The following is a 23,505-nucleotide window of genomic DNA, read 5'->3' as shown; positions in this document are numbered from 1 at the left end:
AATTTTGAACTGGACTTGGCCTTCTTTAGGTGAATTACTGGCTGGTCCAGTCTCATTATTGTCTGCTTCTTTGAAACATGATAGTAAGCATACATTGACCTCATTTATTACACACGCGCGCACACACTTTACCAAGAAGGAACCTAAGAAGCAGAGAGGTTAAATAAATGGTCTGAAACCAGTAGAGCCAGGAAGTTTTGGGGGCAGGGAATTCCTATGCTCCCAGTACAGGTCCAGAACCCCTTTCCTTTGATCACGGGTTTCTCGTGATTATACTGTCTCTCTTTAGAAAAGATTACTGGAAGTCCTTCCCTTGGTTTTGTTTCTAAATCTCCCTACTCACAAATTGTATTTGTTTGCATAAATTAATTACATTGGCTCTTTCTCACTTAAAGTTAGTTGCTGTTAAATTCCTAATCTGTTGCTAATCAAGACGCATCTAGGAACTTTTAGAGTTTTTCTTTTTCACTGGTAGGAAATGCTGACTTAGAACCTGCTTAGACACTGCTGTCCTTCCGAGTTCTACAGCACAATGATACGTATCTTATCCAACATATACCTGAGATGTAGGCTTTAAAAGCTTGTGCAAGTGCTTTCCAGGAGTGTGGATGGTTGGCACTATTTGCAGCTTTCTCACTGACGGGTATAAATCAGAGTCCGTGGCTCCGACCCTTCGGTCTCTGTTAGACAGAAACCACAGAGGGGCCAACGCAAAGCGTGTCTTCAGGGAAAGTTGCGATAAAATATAACCTGTTTCGGAAACATCAAAAGACAATCACTGTTGCTTTTAAGTGACATAACATCATTTCAGAATGGAAAAAGACCTGAGAGCGGCAGAAAGTTGTTTTGAAAAATTAAAAGGTATAGATATAATCTTTTCTCTTCCTGTTTTGACTGCACCATGTGTTTCCAGACTGTGTAGCGTTTAATTTTTAGGCGGAAAACTCTCCCCCCTCCACGCTCTGGGAAAGAGCAAGGCTCTTAAAATCGCTTTCCCCATCTTTCTCTCGGCTCCGCACTTCTACTCTTTCATTTGAACTTTCAGGATCCTCCATCGGTGCCTGTAGTATACTGCCTTCCTTCTCATTCTCAAGAATCGTGCAGCTCCCCAACACGGGATTTTTTTTTTTTTTTTTTAATGAAAGGAAGGAAGGGAGGAAAAGAAGGGAGGGAGGGAAGAAGGAAGGAGAGAAAAGCCGTGGTGACCGCGCGTTTCGAAAGCGCGTTTTCGTTTCCTCCCCTGGCGGGCTCTGGCCCTGCCGGGCTGCCGTAGCCGGCCTCGCGCGGCCCCAGACGCGGCGAGGAGCTGCCGTCGGCGGGACTTCCGTGTTGGCGGGATTCTGAACGCTGCCATGGCTCAGACCGTGCAGAACGTTACATTGTCGCTCACTCTGCCCATCACGTGCCACATTTGCTTGGGGAAGGTAATGGGTGATTCTGGGCACTTCTACGAAACAGGGTCGGGTATGAAGTCGCCCTCCGGAGCCGAGGCCGGTCTCCGTGTGTGGCGGGGACGGGGCGTGAGGCACCGAGATGGGTGCAGACGCTAACTTGCGTTCTCTTCAGGCAACGGGAGGCCGCGTCCTGGGGAACGGAGGGGGCGCGTCGTGATTACTGGGTTCATATGTGTGCCTTTTGGAGAAGGATGACAGCGGCCTGGGGTCTGAAGGGAGAGCGGCAGGCGGCTCTGACTCCGCCGGCNCCCGGCCGGCTCCGGCGTCGAAGAGGCCTCGTCAAAAAGGAATCGCAACAGTATTTTACGCCCCTTTGCCACCCGTGTGGCGTGTAGTGAAGCCCATTGAAGCACGTTTCCTGGGAGCCTTGCCTAGGATTCCTTGGTCCCCTACACAAGTAGAGTGTTCATGTCCTTGGGCCTGCCTGCAGTGCTAGTTGGGGAGTCTTTTCCATTTCCAACCTCCTTGCCCTTGCTTAACCCAGCCTTTAGAGTGGCCTTTGCTCTGGGTTCAAAATTTGAAAAGTAAATAATACCCGCCCCTGAGTGGTGTTTAAAATGAGAGGCATGGTCTTTTATTCCAACAACGGATCAGCAATGAGATAGAATACCCTCCCTTTGTGTTGCAAGAGGTGCCTACTGTGTTTGTGAAACATTCAGAGTACTTCTGAATTAGAAACGGAATTTTGAAGGTTCTAAAGCATTCGTCTGCTCTTTCGTTTCCTTTTGTGCCTCCCATTCGATTTTTAAAAGAGCATTTCTTTAACGCATAGATCAAGAAAGGAGAAGATACTATGTATGAACAATCAGATTTTTCTCCAGCCTGAATTGTTTTTACGTTTGTGGTGTGTCTGTGTTTACCCTAAAATGCAGCCTGAAACTACAGCCACATATTTAGAATTGAGACATACAAACTTCATACAGCAAACATTTGAGTGCCAGCCAACGGAATCATCTGCCTTAGGTGTTTGGGGTTCTGTGTGAATTTACTGAGTTCAAGAAGTACAAAGTCAGGCTTGGAAGCAACTGATATCCCTCAGAATGAAATGCCAAGGAAAATAGCAAATGTGCTGTGAGAGCATATAGGGGATGGCTTGGTCAATTCTGACTGGAGAGATCTAGAATGGCTGCATGGAGGGTGGTATTTGAGCTGGCATTTGCTGCCACTGCCTACATACATAGCTGGGAGGAGAAGATGATGTTTGTGTTTGCTTGTCTAATTTGGTTTCTGACATGAAGTTCCCACAAGTATGTGTTAAATTCTGAGTGAATATACTCCCAGCAATAGCATTACAAGCTGATAAAAATACCTTGGGAAATAATTTTCACTTGGTCTTAGTTGTATGCATTGTATCTAGTTTCCATTAGTTAACAGGCCGTTTTGCAGTTGTGTTGAAAATGTGTTCTGCCTGGTTGATTTTCCATACTTATGCTTTTTGTGTGTAACAGAAATGATACTAGTAGAGAATAGTGCTTTGCAGATTACAGAATGCTTTTGTATGTATTTAATTCATTTACTTCTCTCACTAGTGCTGTGAGATAGATAGGCTGGTTGCCCCCCCACCTTTTTTTAACATAAGAAAGCTAAGACAGTCTCTGGTTTGAGCCTCTATCTTTTTTTTTTTTTTAAAGATTTTATTTATTTATTTGACAGATAGAGACAGCCAGCGAGAGAGGGAACACAAGCAGGGGGAGTGGGAGAGGAAGAAGCAGGCTCCTAGTGGAGGAGCCTGATGTGGGGCTCGATCCCATAACGCCAGGATCACGCCCTGAGCCGAAGGCAGACGCTTAACTGCTGTGCCACCCAGGCGCCCCTGAACCTCTATCTTTATCATCTGTGTCTTCAGTAGATTACTTCCTAAGAACTCATGTGAGCAGACACTCTTGGGGTCTCCTTCCCTCCCTCCCTTCCTTTCTCTCTCTCTCTTTTTTCCTGTATTTGTTAGCTGTGTTCTAAAATGAAATCTGCTAATAAAAGATTAACGATTTGTAAACTGGCATCTATTTCTGTCTACTATGGAGGCTAAAGGTGTGGCTGAAGGCCTGAGTTCTGTGTTCAGACTGCATGAGTTCTAGCTTCTTCCATTTACTAGTTATGTGACCTTATACAAGTTACTTAACTTCTTTCAGAGCAGTTTCCTCATCTGTAAGATGGGAATGGTAATAGTAGCAACATCCTTCCTTGCATTTTGGGATGATTAAATCAAGTAATTCATATGTAGTGCTTAGCATAAGGTCTGGAACATAATAATATTCCATAAATTTTTACCTTTAGTGTGGGTGCTGAGACAGGCCCTCATGTGAGGAAACCAGCCTTTCAAGTAACTGTTCTTCCCAGTTGCTTTCTGAGGCAGTGCACTCACTTGATAAAGATTTGTTTTCCTAATGAAATGGGACCTGTTTGTTCTAGAAATTGCCACAGTATGTCCAGAGGTTTTTAACTGGTTCCATATAACTGTTGCATTTTGTATAGTTAAAGCAAATCTGATCTGCTTGGGCTATTTATCCTCCCCACATACTGGTATTTGTGGGGTACTAGAGATAGCATGACCTGGGATAGTAAGTACCATGTTCCCATTGTTATTTCGGCCTCCCTGACACAGCATCTCTGGCCAACTCTGAGCTCTACCTTAAGGTCCTTTCTGCCTAGCCCTCTTCCAGATAACCATTCTTTTGCTGCCCTCATTATTTGTCCCAAATCTCACCATCAGCAAGATCCTTTTCTTTTGCTTGTTCAACAGAATTAGGGGCTGTTATCCCTGACAGGTCACTGTAAAAAAACCAAAAACCAAAAAAACAAAAAACAAACAAAAAAATGCTTAAAGGAGAAGGTGAGGGTAGGAGAGACCTCGGATCTGAATATAGACGCTGATTGGGATGGGGGAGGATGGAGGGGTAAAGAAGTAGTGGAGATAGCCTAAGTATGCACATTGTCAATACTTTGTCTTTTGGATACAAATAGACTTAAAATGGGACAGTTTAGACATTTTACATTTTCTGCCTGTCTCTACCTCAGTCTTAAAGGTGGATTCTCTCTGCTCAATAATGTTTAGCAGCCTTGCCAATATGACAAGAGCTCTATGTGGCTTGAAGAAGGTAGGTACACATCCTGTGGGATGAGTTTTGTGTAACTTATTTTCTTGCCTGTTCCTCAGTTTTTTCCCTTTGCCCTGGACTGTTGGGCCAGCAAGCAAAAATATAGAAATGATCTAGTTCAGGATATCTGTTAAATGACAGAACTGGTCCTGGCACCAGATTGCTACAGACCAGTTTATCTTTAGATAATTCCAGTCATTTATCTCTTCAAATAGGATTCAAGCTATGAAATCAAATGATTGTTACATGTAATACCTTTATTGACTATGTCTGCATTTTCCCATGAGTGGCATGTCTCCCAAATGTGGCCCATAGTTGTTTTATGAAAGGATGAAGAGGTTCTGAAGTGAAATTCCAAGCAACTAGACTTCTGATGCTGTTTAACATTAATATATTGTATTCAGTTATTCTTCAGTTGAGTATGAGTCCAGTTTGGGACACCACACTTTAAAATAAATATAAATAAACTAGAGTATTTTGAAATCTTTTGGAAAGGAGTTGAAATTGAGGTTTAAATATAAGTGGAATGGACTCTGTTGGAATGAATGGACATGATAGTGAATCTTTAAATATAAACTGTTTTTCATTTGGAAGGGAACCAAGCTTTGCATAGCTCCACAATATTAAGATTTCTACTTATATAAGGGCATTCTCTCTGGCTACAATAATCTGAGATGAAATCAGCTTCCTTAGGATGTGGGGTGTCTGTTTCTTGTAGTGTCCAGTATAGGGTAGACTGTTTCCAGCTAAGAATACTACAGGAAGAATCCTTTTTTTTTTTTTTTCCAGGGAGGACTTCTTGCCTTGCTTTCCACCCATATTGTTGATTTAAAATGTTGACAAGGTAAGGCTAGGTACAAAGCTTTATGCAACTTAGAGTCCTCATTCTAGGTTGACTAAATTCATTCATCAGTGTTCATCAGAGGCTGTTGATTGGCCAGCATGTTATCAATCTCAGTACACTTGAGCCCACATTCGAGTCCTGATTGCTTCTTAGTTCCCAAGAGTGGATTTAAGAACCAGCCTTGTACATGACTATCACAAGTAATTTGATTTGAAAAAAGCCATATGGGCTACATTTTTCTCTTTTCCGAATTAAGTTTAAAGAATGCAGATACTTTAAAGAATGTATAATAATATTGTGGGTTTTTTAGCATACTTAGAGCATAATAAAAAATTAACTAAAAAAAAGTGTTGATATATCCTAATAATTTTAAGGTTAGTATGTAATAGCTGGAATAGTTACTAAACAAATAAGATTCCTGAAAGCATTCCAGGGGGATAAAGGTGAGGGAGGCAAAATGTATTATCTTTCCTTTTACCTAGACAGAAATGGGGACCCGGACCAGTAGGCATTAAGCAACTTAGTTCTCAGGATCACACAGTTTTAAAGTTCTAGAACTGAAATTTTGATCCAGAGCCAAAGATTTCTTGAAACATAACAAGAACAATCCAGAAATTTTATTTTGAAAAGTTTCCAAATTCCCAAAGTTGGTGATGGTGGTGGAGCTATTACCATCATTTTTCTACCTCAGCCTTCTTTTTCACAGTCTTTCTAGGTCTTGCCTCATAAAGCCCATAAAATTTTGACATAGGTGCAAGAAAGAATATTCTTTGAAGAAAGATTAGCTCTAGTCTTTAGCAAAGGTGATAAAAGACAGAAGAGTTGACTTTAAGTGTAATTGCCAGGCCAGTTGGTTAAGTTGCCTTTCCCTCCCATCACCTCAATCAGTGCCCCTTTTCTATAGCCCCTACTGATCCCAAAGTCTTAATCCTAATTTTTTGCTTCTTTCCGGTATGTGCCCTCTATTTCTTACTCTCAGACTATTATTTACTAACTCTGCCCTAAGGAAGAAAAATCTATTTCTTAGTTGAAAGAGCACTCAGTTTGCAGTTGAGTCACATTGAATGTTGGTTAAATACTGGTTCTGCCACTTGTAACCTGCATTATTATTTTCTTGAGTCTCAGTTTCCACAGCTTGAAAATGAATTCGATACTACCAGAGCCATTAGGTTGTTAGGGAATTTCATGTGAATATCCTAGACCAGTTGTTCTCAAAGGGGTGGGAGTGTATTTCATCCCCCAGGGATATTTGGCAATGCCTAGAAATGTTTTTGATTGTCTCCAGGGGTGTGCTAGTTATGTCTAGTGGGTAGAGCCCAGGTATGCTAGCTAAACATTCTACAATACACAGGAGAGCTCCCTACAACAAAAAGTTCCTCACTCCAAAATATCAGTAGTGCTGAAGATGAGAAACCTTGTCTTAAACCAGTGTATAATAACGTCTAGTAGGTGAGTCTAGGATGATATGGATATTAATGAATAACCCCTTTTGACACCTCTCAGGTACATCTCAGTTACATCATTTTTTTAAGAAAGGAGCTTTGGTGGTAGAGTGGTCTCTTAAAACTGAAACATCTTCAAATAGAGGAAATCAAAACTATGTAGTAGAATTACAGATTTAGGGTTAATTTTTCTGCTCCTAGGACTGCACCCCTCAGGCCCATTCCAGTGAGAAGAGCCCACTTTTCATACCTCGCTTTCTCTTCTCTCTCTCTTTCTCCTCACCAGCCTCAGGGTGTATTACCCTAGAATATCATTTTGACATGCCTACTCCAGATGAGTTTGGAATTGTACATGTCACTTGCCATTGTCATCTTGCATTTTTATTTCATAAGAATACTGTTTTATTGCCACAGATCTCATTTGAGAGTAAATTGGATATAAAGTGTATTAACAGGCAACTCTTGACTATTTCTGTATCTCAGGAAGATTATATTAAGGAAAATTATGTGCATATTTAGGTATTGTATATACCAGGATCTGGGTAGAGGAAGGGGGTGGACAGGAGTTGAGGGAGCACTAGATTCTTTGTATTTTGCTCCTATAGGTTATAGTCAAATAACAAGTCATTTGTTTTAGTAGTTACTACTTCTTTATAGATTTCTCTTTTCCTAAGCTAAATTTAAACCATCGTTTAGAAATCATCATCTCATAAGTACTTGGTCCAAAGAAATGAATTAGTCAACTGTTTCAAAGCTCCAACACAATGACAGTGACAATACCAGGTATCAAGCAGTGAAAATAATTCTCCTGTGGGTGGGATTGCCAATGGTCTCAGCAGAGAGAGCTAAGTAGTCTGCCTGTGGTTGGTCTTCTGTAGAATTTGGCATATTAAATGGGAAGGTGAAACTTTTGCTTTTTCACAGTTTGGCAGTGGCCATCGACCTTTTGCTTCTTGAGACACTTTTAGGAACATTATCTCAGCCTTTCATTTTAATACATCAGAATTCACTTTTATTAATCTTAGAGTGTGCAAGGCATTATATCAGGTCCTGTAGGTGGATACAAAGATGAGCATGCCCATCCCCTGCCCCCAAGGAGCCTGAAATCTAATAGGGAAGCAGGAAGTAAACAACTTTCTAAGTACCGTACAGAAAGAAATGAACATTAAATCGATGCATAAGGGAGTACCCTTAATGAAAATCAGACAAAGACCCAGTTAATTCTAAAAAGGATTAATGAAAGCCTTGCAGAAGAGGTAGCATTTGATTTTCATCTTAAAATGTGGAAGGGACTCTATTTTGATTGGGGAAGCTGGATTATATCAGCAGGTTATATCAAGCTAAGAAATGAGAGCCTAATAAACAGGGAGCCTCCACTGTTCTTATTAATTTGGTGAACATCAAGTAGATCTGTGTCTTTGAAGCGTAGGTTATATCAAGTACTGAAATATAAGTTCAGTATTGAAATAGCAGATGAAAGAGCTGTTTAAGAACCAGCTTATGTTGTTCTTGAATGCTGTACTTAAAATTGTGAACAGGGAAAAATCATTGCTGTTTTTCAGGAGAGCAGTGAAAGCTGCTGATCCATATTTTAGAAAAATTGCTCTGGCATCAGTATGAAAGGTGGACAGAGGGATGCCTGGGTGCCTTAGTCGGTTAAGCGTCTGTCTTCGGCTCAGGTCATGAACCCACGGTCCTAGGATGGAGTCTCACTTCGGGCTCCTTGCTCAGCGAGGAGCCTGCTTCTCCCTCTGCCCCGCCCCCTGCTTTTGTGTGCTCTCTGACAAATAAATAAATAATCTTTTTTTTAAAAAAGAAAAAGGTGGACAGAAGTGAATATTTGGAAGCCAGGAACCTTGGGAAGAGGTCATTACAATAGATCCATGGGTAAAGGAATGAGAGCCTGAACTCATTATTGAGGTGAAGATGGAAAAGAAGGGATAGATGATAAATAAAAATAAAACAAAGCAAAAAACATTTAAAGGTAGATTTGCCAAATTTTGACAATTCTAGGGTGTAATTTTTTCACATTATAACTTTTTTGAAACCTGGCAGTATCTTACAAGTGATGGCATCTTACAGTTGTAATTGGCAGCATTTTTCATTCTTTTTTCTTAGTGGTACATAAAATATTGGTGCATCTTAAAATCTCTGGCTACTTTGACTTAATATAGGATACCAGGATTTGTGGCCAATTGGATGGTGAGGCTAAGTAAAAAGGGTGAGTCAGAGACAGCTCTGAGTATTTTAGTTCAAGTAATGAGGTGGTGGTGCCATTAACTTAGGTAAGAAGGAGTGCAGGAGGAGGAGCAAATGTGTGGAGGAGGCCAAGTTTGGGTTTGGACATGTTATGATTGAGGCAGCTATAAGATCCTTACATGGAGTTGGCTCCAAGGCACAGATTACAGTAATACTGTTACCTTTTCTTTTCTTTCTCTTTTTTTCTTTTTTGAGGGATTGCTATCAACCCCTCTGTGTTTATATCTTTACAGTATTAAATCTTAATGCCTGAATGAAAAGTATACTAAGTTAAGCCACTGTCTTCAGAGACAGAAACCTATGCGCATTGTAACTAAAGCGCTTACCTAAGGTCACACAGGTCAAGTGGCAGAGCTGAAGTTAGCCCCAGGTTTGTCTCTCAAAGCCCAAGCTCTGCTGCTTACTGAGATCCAGTTACAGAGGATTCTTAGGAGTTGTCATAAAAAAGGTGTTAACATCATGTGATACATGAGATTAAGAGAGAAAATAGAACTATGTCAGATAAGATGGCCCAGGAAAAAAGCATTAAAGAAAGCAGCTGTACCATCTCTGGTATTTTGACTATAAGCATCTCACTCTGATTCTCTTTTCATCATACCTACTCTCCAGCATTACTTCAGCCTTATCAAGACCAATTTGTTGACTCTGTGAATATCACTTTTCACTGTCATCATTACCATTCATATACTCATGTTTCTTGTTAGCCATGGTCATTTATTATCATCAGTCCCTTGTCTCTCTCTTTCTCTTTGGCAAAAATCCAATTCTGGGCAAACCCAACAACTTATTTGCTTCCTGCCTAAAACTGAACAGGTAAAAATTGGTAAGAAAAATACATACCTGTGTTAATTGGGTTTTGTTTATAGTAAAAATCACAGATCTCAAATAGGAACTCAAAAATGTTTGGTAATCCTACTGTATGTAAATTACTAGTAAATTTACTTTCTTGGTTTTCAAAATAGCTGCTGTATTCTATTTTCTCAAGTTGATATCCCTTCCTACTTCTCACTTTCAGCTGCTAACCTTACCTCATATTAAAGATAAAATATAAGCAATTGGAATATTTAGAACACGAGTTCTCTCATTTTTCCATCAACAGATCTTCTAACCCCTTTGCATTTGTTCTCAGGCCCGTGGCCTTCCCTTTTGTTACAATGAAAGATGGATCCTCAAGCCTGTAAAAGCCACAACCTCTGCTGTGTGCTTTGGATTTCATTCCCTCTTGATTTCTTAGGGATTTTGCTGCCTATGGCTCTAATCTCTCCTTTTCTTCCTCCATCATTAACATCCCGTCTTTACTGTATCATTCTCTTCGGCATCTCTTACCATGGTCTTAATTCTTATGCTGACTTCTTTACAATGAAACACGAAGGAGTTGTCTGTATTTCTCTGTTGTTACTTAACCTTTCCCTGTCTCTCTCAACCTTCAATCAAGTTTCCATTCTTACCATTTACTGAAACAGCGCTTGTCAGTAACAGATCACAGTGACTTCCATGTAATGAAATCCCATAGTCATTTCTTTGTCCATATCAAGCTCATACTCTTCTTTTCCTTCCTTCCTTCCTTCCTCCCTTCCTTCCTTCTAGGGGTGGAGGTTGCAGGGGCAGAGGGAAAGGGGGAGAGAGAATCTTTTATTTTTTAAGATTTTATTTATTTATTTAACAGAGATAGAGACAGCCAGCGAGAGAGGGAACACAAGCAGGGGGAGTGGGAGAGGAAGAAGCAGGCTCATAGCAGAGGAGCCTGATGTGGGGCTCGAACCCAGAACGCTGGGATCACGCCCTGAGCCGAAGGCAGATGCTTAACTGCTGTGCCACCCAGGCGCCCCGGGGGAGAGAGAATCTTAAGCAGGCTCCATGCCCAGTGAGGAGCCTGACTTGGGGCTTGATCTCACAACCCTGAGATCATGACCTGAGCTGAAATTGAGAGTCTGATGCTTAGCTGACTGAGCCACCCAGGTACCCCAAGCTCATTCTGTTATTATTTGACATGCTTGGCTGCTTTCTTCCTCTTGAAAATCTCTTTTCTTGGCTTCTGTAAGACCTCCTCCAGCACAGGCCCCTCCTTCTTAGTTCCCTTTGCTGGTTGCTCCTCCTTTTCCTTCCTCTGCTTGCTGGAATCCCTTGTCTCTAGCTACTCTGCCCATGAAAGAATCTCCTCCAGTCCTGTTGATATAATGCCATCATTTTTTATGCCAGTGATTCTCAGACTCTGCCTTATCCATTTAAAAGTACACCTGGCATCACAGATTTAATATGCCCAAAACAGAATTCTTAATTTCTACCACATGTGAGACCTCTTCCTCCATCTTTCTCACCTTAGTTAATGATAGCACCAACCACTGAGTTATCCAAAAGCATTTTTTAGATTGGGGAGATACTTAACCTTTGTTGTGGAAGCAATTACATGGAAAATACTGATTGCCTTTAAATGTGCTTCTAATGAGGGAAGCCTATAAGAGGTAGAAGAGCATCTTGAATCTTTTTAAATGTGCACAGTTTTATGTTTTGACCATTGGCTTTCATCCATTTTAGATGAGTTCATGACTTAAAAAAAAGAAATTAAATCACTACTCTAAAAGTTCAAGGAGATAACTTTTCTTTCTTTAGTTGAATTTCTCAATTTAGGGGTACACATACTTCTAGGAGTATTGTAGGAATTCAGGGTGTGTGTGTGTGTGTTGCAGGAATCTATAGGATAGATAAGGCAGTATCTTTCTGGTACTTAGTTTGAGAAGGTTTTTGTTCTTAAAACATTTCATGACTTTAAAGATGAAATGAAAACACCCGCGAATATATAATGGTGAACTTGGACAAGCCACATGACTTTATAGGAAAAAACAGAACCTGTAAAGGAAATTTAGACTTGTCTGCCTCTTGAAACTCTGACCAGGAATACCTTCTAGATAAGCATTCATTCCTTGCTGTAGGTAGGAGCACTTGGAAGAAGAGTATGAGAAGCTGTCTTTCATGGTCTTATTCATTTGTTCACTCAGATTAGTTGAACCGAATGAATTAGAATTGGTTTCTCCAAGAGGAAGTCTAAATGCATGCTGAATCATCTTTTCTGTTTAGTTTTCATATGTCAGTGTTCATAATCAAGAGAGCATCTCCGTGTTTGGAAAATCAGACTAAGACCAAAGAGTTCTTTACAGTGAAACTTAAAATGATTTCCTGCCTGTCATGGATCACCATACATCTGTGATTTCTTTGAAGATAGAGACCCTTTCGAATTAATGAATACTCACTATCTTTCCTAGGCAGACGTAGAGTAAGTAGCACAAGTGTTTTCTCTGCAGAAAGTGGTTTGTGGTAGTTCTGTCTCTTCTCCTTCTACTTTCTCTGTTTCCTCTTAATCTTCTGATCTCTAGTGAGGAAGGACTCTAAAATGGTATTTTTATTATTATTAGAGCAGGTAAATATTGAAAATATTACACAGTGTTTTGAGTCCCACAGTAATATTACCTTGTGAATCAAGTGAAAGCCTAAGCATTTACATGTCATTTCGGTTTTTATTTAAAAATTTTTGCTACTTGAAGAATATTGTTATTATTCCCTCTGGCAGTTCCTTAACTAATTAGTGTTAAATACTGTCTTAATAGCAATTACTTAATCCAACGAGTTTTTGTTGAGTACCTGTTGTGTACTAGGCTGTCTTCTAGGCATCAGAGATTTAGAAATGAATGAGATGAAGGAAGTTTTTGTTCTCATGCAGCTTCCTTTCTAATAGGAGAGATAGACATTAAATGTGTAAACAAACACCAGATAGAAAACTAAAGTAACTTCTTTCTTCTATTTTCTGTCTTATAAAACAATTATATACAGTCAAAACACCTCAATAATCCTGACCGAGCCACAGAATTTCTTCACAATTTGGTTTCCTTATTTGTGAGGTATATTTACTGTGTTTACCTCACAGGACTATTTAAAACAGAATCACAGAGAGAGAAAGTATATGTGAAAGCCGTTTGTAAAATATAAGACTATATAAATGTAAAGTATTAGTATTTGTGCTTGTTTAAATGGAGTCAAAGATTTGTTTATTTAGTGTATGTCAGTATTTCTGTCAGCATTGTTTGCTGTTTAAATTATAAACCAGTGTTTTTATAAATCCTGGATAATTTCCTCTTAAAACACCTACTCTGCTGTACTGTAGAGAAACTATTTATTTGCTCTAAACTAAACCTATTGGGATTCTAGTTATGACTGTTGTCCTGTACTAAAAGTAATGTTTCTTTTTTCAAAGGTACGTCAGCCTGTCATATGCATCAACAACCATGTATTTTGTTCAATTTGTATCGATTTGTGGTTGAAGAATAATAGCCAGTGTCCAGCTTGCAGAGTCCCCATCACGCCTGAAAATCCTTGCAAAGAGATTATTGGTAAGGGCCTGTTTTATAAACACATAGAAGCAGATTTGAATCACTCTCTAAATAGTGTATATTTGAAGGAAGACTAAAATAGACAATTTTCACCGATGTCATTTTGCCACTGTCATACTGGATGGATTGGTCATTTGTATAATCTGTAAGTGAACACATGAGGGGCACGAGCCACTATGAGAAATCTTAGAGCCTTGTGGAACTAACTTTATGGTGGAGGCTATGCATATGGACCAAAATATTAATGGCTTAAAGTAGCAGATGCTAAAGGTCAAAAGAGGCCCATAGAGTTCAGGCAAGGAGGTTCAGCTGGGAATATCAAGAAAGGTTTCATAAAGCAGTTGGCCTTAAGAGATTTAAGGATGGATAAAATTTCAACTGGTGAAGGTTAGGGAGGGCATTTCATACAGAGTAAATTTCATGAACTAAGGATTAGAAATAGGAAAACACAAAGCATGTTTTTAGAAATGATCAGTAGTTTAGTTTGGGTCTGAGTACTGAAATAAGACTGAAAAGGTAAATTGAGACTTTAGTGCAGAGAATCTTGAGTAATAAACTAATTCAGGGACTTGGTCTGTAGGTGAGAAGAAAAGTAAAGTGAGCTGATGGTTTTGAACACAGGAGTGGCAAGATCCAAAATGTGCTTGAGGAATATTACTTGGGTGATGGTATGTAAGTTGGGTTGAAGGGGAGAGACATGCTGTGAGTAGGTCAGGTAGGAGGCTGTAGCCCAGTTAAGGGAGAACTAAGTCTGGTTTAAGGATAAAAAAGAACATTCAGTGCCATACCAGTGTGGGTAAAAGGGAAATAAAACTTGAACTAGACGATCCTTGAAAAATTAAACATTTAAAGAGCTTTTTTTAGTGTTTGGATTTTATTCTGCTCATATAAGTTATTATTCTTAGATTGCAGAAATGAAAATGATTTTTACTTCTTTCTGCTTTAGGAAAAATTGAAAGTGACTCTGGCATTACCTATGTATAGAGAACACTTTTCAGAAAACACAAGAAGTCATTATAATAATCCCAATTTAGGGAAAATGGGCTTAAGTAAGATTTTTATGGTAGAAATGGAAAGGAAGATATATACTAGAACAAAAGAAGAACTAGTAGGACTTCAGAACTAAGAAATCTGAAGGAGGAATCAGATTATTCCAAGGTTTCTTTCTTGGTACTTGGGTGAAATCTGGTAAAGGAATATTTTTCTGTTGTGAACTTTGATGATTAAAATAATTTGAAAGTGTTTTCCCTAGCTTCTCTTCATATCCTTTCTCCTGCCTTTATTCATTCATATCTAAGTGATATTTCATAAGTTCTCTCAAGTAAAATAGTTCATTCATCCTTGTATTTGGATAGAATGTCCTGAAAAAGAACATCTGTAAAATACCTTTGCTGTCATGATACTAATAAGTACAAAGAAAGTTACCACAGCATATGTGAAGAACTCTCAGGAAGAATTCATTTTGAGTGTTTGCATATCGAGTTATGGGCATAGAGTTAATGCTGTGATTCATAATGTATTGTAACTGGATTGTTAGATTCAGTAAAAATATGTGTTAATCTTTTCATTTGTTTTATCAGTAACTAGGTAGGTTTGAATACATTAGTTATAATAATATATATATGATAATATGAACTCATGTATTATGATATATATAGATATACTGGAGAATTATGTGAAATTTGATAATATGGATAATACTTACATAATTATTGGTTAAATATAAATATAATCATTGGTTTTATTATAACTGAACAGTTGTCTGGTATTCAAATTTTACAGTAGTCCAAATGTGATAATTAACAAAATATAACCTTTGCCTTCATTGAGTTTACTATAATAAGATACACAGGTAAGTAAATGCCCATGATATTTTACTGAAGGTATTTCTTATGGTGTTATTTGGTATTTATCTTTTCTCAAGATTGAGATAGAGAAAGGCCTAGGTGGCAGCCCCAAGTATGTATATAGGGAAAGGGTAGAAATTAAGCTGGAGAAGTATATACAACAATAAGAAAATCGTTTATCTTTGTTTTCATACTGCCTAAATCGGAATGAAAGTTAGATTTTTTTTTTTTTCTCCTTTTAGGAGGAACAAGTGAAAGTGAACCTATGCTAAGCCATACAGTCAGGAAGCACCTTCGGAAAACTAGACTTGAGTTACTCCACAAAGAGTATGAGGTAAATAATAGTTATAATTTAAAATGAGGACAGCATTGAATTCAAGCTATAACTGAGCTCTCTCGGTCTCTGGACTTGTTAACATCCAATAAAATCTTATTTTAAATGCCATTTGAAAAATACCTTATTTGAGGGGCGTCTGGCTGGCTCAGTCAGTAGATTATGTGACTCTTGATCTCAGGGTTGTGAATTCAAGCCCAGTGTTGGGTGTGGAGCCTGTTTAATATCTTATTTGATAATTTTTTTCTTTTTTCCTTTTCTATTTCAAATAAAAGACAGGAACAAATGTGAGCATTTTTTTTCCTTTTTTTAATTTCAAATTTGTCCTCAACAGACACATCATTTTGTAAGTATTTGCTCTCAATTTAGGAGAGAAAAGAAACCCTCTTGTGAAAGTCAGTCTTCCAGTCCCTACAGGGCATTATGAATGCTCTAGTAAACAGTGGCTGTAACTGTCATTCCATTTGGTTTGTCTATAAATTCCCTGATATTTCTATGCCTGATTAGTTTTCATAAAATAAATATACCTATGTCAACTACCAGCAAAGAGATTTTGGTATGAAATATGCTATTTTTCTTTCTTTCTTTTTTTTTTTTTTTTTGGTTTTTTGTTTTTTAATGAAAATTGTGTATATTTGGGGCACCTGGGTGGCTCAGTTGGTTAAGTGTCTGACTTTGGCTCAGGTCATGATCTCAGGGTCTTGGGATGGAGCCCCATATAGGGCTCCCCGCTCAGTGGGGAGTCTGCTTGTCCTTCTCCCTCTGCCCCTCCCATTGCTTGTGCTCGAGCTCTTTCTTTCTCTATCTCAAATAATAAATAAAATCTTTTTAAAAATTTAAAAAATTGTATATATTTAAGGGGCACAACATGATGTTTTGATATACATATCCATGGTGAATGATTGTGTCACTCAAGCCAACTAACATAGCCATCTCCTCACATACTTTTATTTTTGTGGTGAGAGCACCTGAAATCTACTCTGCTAGCAAAGTCCAGTATTCAAGACAGTATTAGCTGTAGTCATCATGTTGTACATGAGATCTCTAGACTTATTTAGCCTTCATAACTACAACATTGTACATATTGACCCATCTCCTTTCTCCCACCTCCCCATTTCCCCTACCTCCCCACCCTGGGTAACCACTGTTTAACTCTGCTTACATGTATCCAGTTGTTTTTAGATTCCACGTATAAGTGAGATCATGCACTACTTTTCTTTCTTGTGAAGGTGATTTGACACAGTGATGGAAATTTTCCAAATTAGTTTCATGCTAATGGACTATGTATGTTTTTGGTTTTTTTTTTTTTTAAGATTTTATTTATTTATTTATTTGACAGAGAGAGCGTGCATGCACAAAAAGGGGGTGTGGGAGAGGGAGAAGCAGGGCTTCAGTCCAAAGACCCTGGAATCATGACCGGAGCTGAAATCAGATGCTTAACTGACTGAGGCACCCAGGCACCCTGGAATATGTATGGTTTCGAGTAGTAGCCATTAAGCCCAGTTGTTATTTTATGTTGACTAAAGAGGGGATATTATTAATCCTTATTTTAACACAGAATATTTTTAAGTTAAAATATATGCATGGAAACTGCTTCAGTTGCCTCAAAAATATTTTGAAATAGAGTGGGGCATAAATAAATGACTGCATAAATGTTCGTTCATATATGTTCTCCTATTCATATTTGTTTATTCATTAATATATTAATTCCAACAAAAAACTTACTTTCTTGTTTTATAATGCTATTTGACTTGACGTGTACTGTAATTTAAAATATAAATAGTACTGTCTATGTTAACTCTAAAATGTATTCTTACATACTTAATATTTATCACTTAGATAATAATCAGAATAATCCTTTAAATGTTCACTGATATATTGTTTATTTTCTAACAACAGAATTTCTAACAATCTTAGTTTAAGATGAAATATCTATTATAGATTAATAAGTGGTATCACAAAAAAAAGTTCTAGACCAAATGTTTAGTAATTGAATTTAAGAGAGTAAGCACTTCCAAATGGGGAATACTAATACTTTACATAGTCACAGTGGTAATTGAAGAACCAGAATGTAGAAAAGTTAAAAGTAAAACTAAAAATTAACTGAATGGAAAGTGGAAGGGCATAGTATAGGGTTACACTCCTACTTCAAATGCAGAAGCAAAAATGTAACTATCAAACAAACCTATTATGACCTTGATCAACACTTTTTTTTTAATTCCCCTCACTAAAGCAGTTAAACATGCCTAAGAATTTTCTTCTGCAGAATCTACATCCTTGTTGAATTCACGTGACTTGTTTTGTTTTCTGCATCTCTTCAATAAAATAAAAGATTTGACTTTTTTTTTTTTTAAGTAGACTCCACGCCCAGTGTGGGACTTTGAACTCATGGCCTTGAGATCAAGACCTGGGCTAAGATCAAGAGTTGGATGCTCAGCCAACTGAGCCACCCAGGCGCCCCAACATTTTTATTTTTTTAACCACAAATTATCACTGAATTAAAATGAAAGCAGTGGAAATGCCAGCTTTTATCAGAGTCAAATACATTTTGAGAATTTCAACTGTATGTGACTTTCTGCCTACAAAACTATTCTGAGGCATAATGAATCTGTATACCTGCAGAATTTTGAGTATAAAATTTAAAAACACATTGACCTCAATTTAGCATACATATGTGTTTAGTATCTGTGTCTATCTAATGGCCATGCAATTCTTTTTCAGGATGAAATAGATTGTCTGCAGAAAGAAGTAGAAGATCTTAAAAGTAAAAATCTCAGCTTGGAGTCACAAATCAAGACTATTCTGGATCCTTTAACCTTGATGCAAGGCAACCAAAATGAAGACAAACATCCAGTTGCAGATAATCCAAGTAAAATTGACCCAGAAACTGTAGCAGAGTGGAAGAAAAAACTTAGAACAGCTAATGAAATCTATGAAAAAGTAAAAGATGATGTGGATAAGTTAAAGGAAGTAAGTTGTGGTTGTTTTTAAAATTCTGTACTTTAAGTACCTTTAAAAGTAAAAATAGTATGGTAACTAACATAACATGGTAAAAAATAAAATAAAAGGAAGAATAGCCATAATATCTTCACTCATCAGAAGATTTTGGGGGAAGGACAAAAATCTCTGGACAAGCATTTATAAGTAATACAACTTTTTTCTTCTTAAATGTCATCAGCTGCCAAGAAATATCAGGTCGTTCCATTTGTGACCATAATTGGAGACTGTAGTGCTTCTATATGAGTTTGCATCTTCTTGTAGAAGAGTGACATCAGTTTAAAGGATGTGTTTCTATTTCCCCTCTTTGTGGTTTGCCTTAATTTTTTTTTAAGCTTATGTCAATGACTGCCCTATATGTATCCAATTCCTTACCTATAAAATGGAAAGCTTGGAATATATCTTTTCTAGTACTATCATTCTCTGATTTTTAAGATTGTAAGTAGTTAAAAGACTTAATGACTAATTCCAAGGAAGCTTTGAATAGATGCTTTAGAATACTCCATGCAAAAAAGTATTGTAGCTTATGAGGTGAGTTCTTTTTCTTTTTTTTTTTTAAGGTTTTTTTTATTTATTTGACAGAGAGAGACAGCCAGTGAGAGAGGGAACACAAGCAGGGGGAGTGGAAGAGGAAGAAGCAGGCTCCCAGCGGAGGAGCCTGATGTGGGGCTTGATCCCAGAACGCCAGGATCATGCCCTGAGCCAAAGGCAGACGCTTAATGACTGAGCCACCCAGGCGCCCCTGAGTTCTTTTTTTTTCAATTATTCTTCTTTTCATCCAACAAGATAAAGCATAGGTGGAAAAGGCAAACCTCTAGGATTTTTCAGTCCAGGAAAAGAGATGAGATCCAGTATGAGAGGTTGTTAAATCAAGTGCTGTAGAGGTTTGTTGGCCAGAGGGACCAGCCTTTGGCTTTCATTTCAAGTTTATCCACAGTAGAGTCCTGCTGTGCTGAATGGTGATGGTTTTGTGGTATCCATGTCCACAACCGCCCATTTAACCTGTCTGCATTCCCTTAAAACATCCTTAGTGTGTTGAATTATTGAATCCTGCCTCCTTGAAATCATTAATGAGCTCCTTAAAGAAATACCACAACATACTGACCCTCAGATCCTCAGTGAGGCTAAGTAGCTTAGAAGTCTGCAACTTAGTGTAAATACCAAGCCATCTTCACATATCTACCTATAAAATAAATGTTGTTTGAGTTCAGAAAAGAAGGGAATTTAGTGCTTTCAGAGAAAAAAGAAACTACAGATATAATTGCATTGAGTTTGTTACAAGTTTAGAGGAAGTGTGTAGTTTCTTTGGGTATTGAAGGACATTAGCCTGTTGGTTTGTCCAGGAAGAGGATATGAAAAGCAAAGACAGCTGGAAATTTACAGTATTTATTAATCTACTATGTCTCCTTTAATTTCCCTTCGTCTTCTTGAGCTATCATTAAGTTCTACATGGTCTCCTTTATAGTTATTAAAACTTCATCTAAATTTTTGGCAATAAATGCTTCTTTGAAGATGAGGATTGGTATGAAAACATTACTCTGGGCTTGTAAAAGTGGTGTAGGGGGTATGTGAAAGAAAAGTACATAAAACAGTTTTTCTTTGCTCTTTTAAAGGTCACATGTTAAATTCAATCCCAGAGCTACACTGAGACCTCAGAATTATTTGGGATATTTAATAAGCCCATTTTGGATGCCTAGTGGTGGTATTAGGTAGTACTAGGCAATAAATTGTGGCACAAGTGAATTAGAAAACGTGGAAGCAAAATTTGAATTGAGGTAAAAAATAATAACATACTATAAATCAAATACAGGAGTACAAAAGATTCAGACTACATAGCATGAGTGAAATGGACTTGTTTTCTGATGAGTTTTGAAACCATCATGAGGCCAATATCACTACTGAATTAGTATTGCAAATGCAAAATAGTTATCTGAAGTCCTCATTACTCTTTTAGGTGCAACAAATGGGCAGAACTTTGCTCTTGGTAATCTTGACCCACTCAACCAAAAATACCTCTGATAGTTGGAAAGAAAAAAAAAAAAAGAAAAGAAAATACCTCTGATACTTAAGGAACCAGCCAGCCCATAATGAGGATATTAGAGAGCCACAGGACTGGTGAAAGACCTTGAAATGTAGCGATACCATATGGAAGGGATGGGGAAAAGAAATCAAATGAGTTTCTAATTTAAGCTTGTCATCATCATCAAAAAGCATTCACTAAGTGCCTCCTCTTATGGTGCTATGTTTGAGAGCTTAATTCATTGTCTGTTTGTATGAGGAAGTAGATGACTTTCCTTATATCTTCAGAGGGGCAGTAATAGTATTTATCAGTCACTTAAAGAATTAACCCTCCACAGTACTGGTTGGTTTGCAACCGTGAGGATAAGCAGCTGTTTAAGAGCCCAAAAGAACCTCGATGAGTGTAAGTACAAGAGCCAGCCAGGCTTTATGCCAAGAAGAATGTTTTTTTGCCCTTCCTCTCTTGTCATCCTCTAGGGGTATTTGTGTGGGGGTGGACAAGCAATATAGTCAGAAGTTCTGCAAATTAGTCAAAAACATTGGTCAAATTTTCGAAATATGTTTTTAAGCCTTTCAGTTTAAACCTTTTTGTTAACAGTAGTTTTCGTGACCCATTCACTTTAAAATGTTTTAAATGTCAGTGTTCTAGTCAAAGACATTTCTCTTGCCAAGTTAGTGAGACTGGTTTCTAGGCTAGGGAGTGTTATTCTTTGGAACTAAAAAATGCCATTACTGAGGAATTTAAATGGCTTTTAAGAAGACTCTAAAATTGAGGCACACTACTTTTTGTCCAGAATCAATATTCAACTTCTAATTTTCTAGCAATTAATGTTTTGTTAAACAATTTTTAGGTATCAGACAATACAAAAAGAAAGTCGTAGTTTGGATTTTTTTTTAATCAAAAGAGAATCCTTACAATTTATTAGAAAATATTGACCCAATTTTGAGAGTCCCAGAAGTTGTGAGCCAAGGCATTGGGGAAAAACTTTTGAAGAAAGAAAACAATTGGTTTAATTATATTAGATTTGTTACCACTAAAAAGCTATTTTTAAGTAGCAACCAAAAATCAATCTCATAGCTCATAATTCATGAGAATTAACTCTTAGCATTAGTTTTGCAAATAATTGCATATAGTATAATGCTTAGAATTATTCAGTTATGTGAAAAAGGAAAAAAAATATATTTGCCATTAGTATAGTCCCTTAATGACTCTAAGCTAACTAACCTAACTCTGTTTATTTCCCTGGATAGGAGAATTGCAAAGTGCTTGGGGAATATGGATTAAAAATGCTTGGTTGTGTTCACAGTTTCACAAGTCATTCCCAGTGGTGATTTTAAGTTTCTGAAGGCCATGTTCTAATATTCAATTTTCTGATATCACTCTAAAAAATACAGATGGCTCGTGACATAATTTTTACAAGGCACTTGTTTTATTGTTTTAGCTCATGCTTAATTATTTTCAACTCTTTTTTAAAGGCAAATAAAAAATTGAAATTGGAAAATGGTGGCCTGGTGAGGGAGAATTTACGACTGAAGGCTGAAGTTGATAACAGATCACCCCAGAAGTATGTATTTTGCTTATAAAGCAATGTTTCAGATTATGTCAGTGTTTTAGAATAAGCTATTATTGTATGTGTTTTTCATTTGACTCTTTTCATTGAAATATGTAGATTTAAATAGAATGTCTTGCTTCTAAAAGTCAAGTGTACACTTATGTTATTGGTGAGATCTTTGTGTCATTTAAGGCTAATTTTGAAGAAAGGATTTCATTGTTATCCTTTTTCCTTACCTGATTAGCGAGAGGATTGTTTTATGTGACCTAAGACAGGAGAACTTTCACTTGGTTTTATATATAACTGTTTAATAGTACAACAGAGAGTAGGGTGATTAACATAATGCCCTTTAGATATTCTCTGAAATAATCTTAATAGTAGTTAACATGCATATAGTCCTTTCTCTTTGCCAGGTACAATAACCTGTGATGTACTATTAGTGTTCTCCATTTACAGATGAGACAGAGGCATAGAGAGATTAAATTAATTTGTCTAATCTGCACAGCTAGTAAGTCGTGGAAATAGGATTTGAACCCACATAGTCCAGCCCCAGAGTCCATGCTGTATTACCTTACACAGAGAACTGTTACACTATTACATTAACCATTATACTAGAAAGCATATCTGAAATAGAACTTAAGACATTATTTGTTGAATTCTAGACTGATTTTAATTATACAATTAAGTGAATCTGTTCTTCCTTTATGATGGGATAGTTTTCATTCCATTCCAAGTAAGAGAGTACAAGTATTGACCTGTTTAATAGTTTGTTTAAAATTATAAGAAACAATTGAGAGTTGAGAGTTAAAGATGGAGAAGAGATGGGAGATAGCACTTGAAGTTTTTCTTCTTCAGGGGGAAAAAAAGACAAGCAGAGAATATGGCCCTCAATCCCTCTTTGAGGGGTTGGCATATCAGAACTCCACACCTTCCTTCTGTAATTACTGGACTTCATTTCTTCCAACTGGAAAAAGGCAAGGCAGACATAAGCAACCAGTGGAAATTTATCCTACCAGAAGTAGCTCTCTGCTTATCATATGAAAAAGCGAAAACATTGCCTTTAGTAAAACCAAGTGTGGTATCAGGAAATGGTAGAAGTAAACCATAATTACTCAAAGCAGAGATAACTAACCAATAGAGAAAGAAGCATAGCTTTTACTTTTAAGTAGTTCCTTCCCCTGTGCTTTCCAACCTCATTTTTCTTTCACTTCAGATAATGTTGTACTTTGACAAATTAGTGAAATAAGCTTAGGAAATGTTGCTGTTATGTGGTGGTTTG

General features: G+C 37.6%; 1 protein-coding gene across 2 annotated transcripts in view; it reads left to right on the top strand.

Annotated features, from left to right (window-relative positions):
• The first annotated feature begins 1,107 nt into the window (after window positions 1-1,107).
• The window catches only part of OBI1 (ORC ubiquitin ligase 1), a 42,134-nt gene continuing 19,736 nt past the window's right edge, over window positions 1,108-23,505 (top strand). The window contains exons 1-6 of one of the 2 annotated variants that reach the window (XM_040623732.1): window positions 1,108-1,424; window positions 5,339-5,393; window positions 13,341-13,476; window positions 15,566-15,657; window positions 18,379-18,627; window positions 22,150-22,238. In XM_040623732.1, the coding sequence (XP_040479666.1) occupies window positions 15,589-15,657; window positions 18,379-18,627; window positions 22,150-22,238 (407 nt within the window). In that variant the 5' untranslated portion in view covers window positions 1,108-1,424; window positions 5,339-5,393; window positions 13,341-13,476; window positions 15,566-15,588. The remainder of the gene's footprint in view (window positions 1,425-5,338; window positions 5,394-13,340; window positions 13,477-15,565; window positions 15,658-18,378; window positions 18,628-22,149; window positions 22,239-23,505) is intronic. The other variant, XM_008686664.2, reaches the window with a different exon arrangement.

The sequence above is a fragment of the Ursus maritimus genome, unplaced genomic scaffold, assembly GCF_017311325.1.
Source record: "Ursus maritimus isolate PB19 unplaced genomic scaffold, ASM1731132v1 scaffold_10, whole genome shotgun sequence".
Taxonomy (NCBI): Eukaryota; Metazoa; Chordata; class Mammalia; order Carnivora; family Ursidae; genus Ursus; species Ursus maritimus.
The sequence above is the reverse complement of the archived record's forward strand: the minus strand, read 5'-3'. Positions and strand labels throughout refer to the sequence as shown.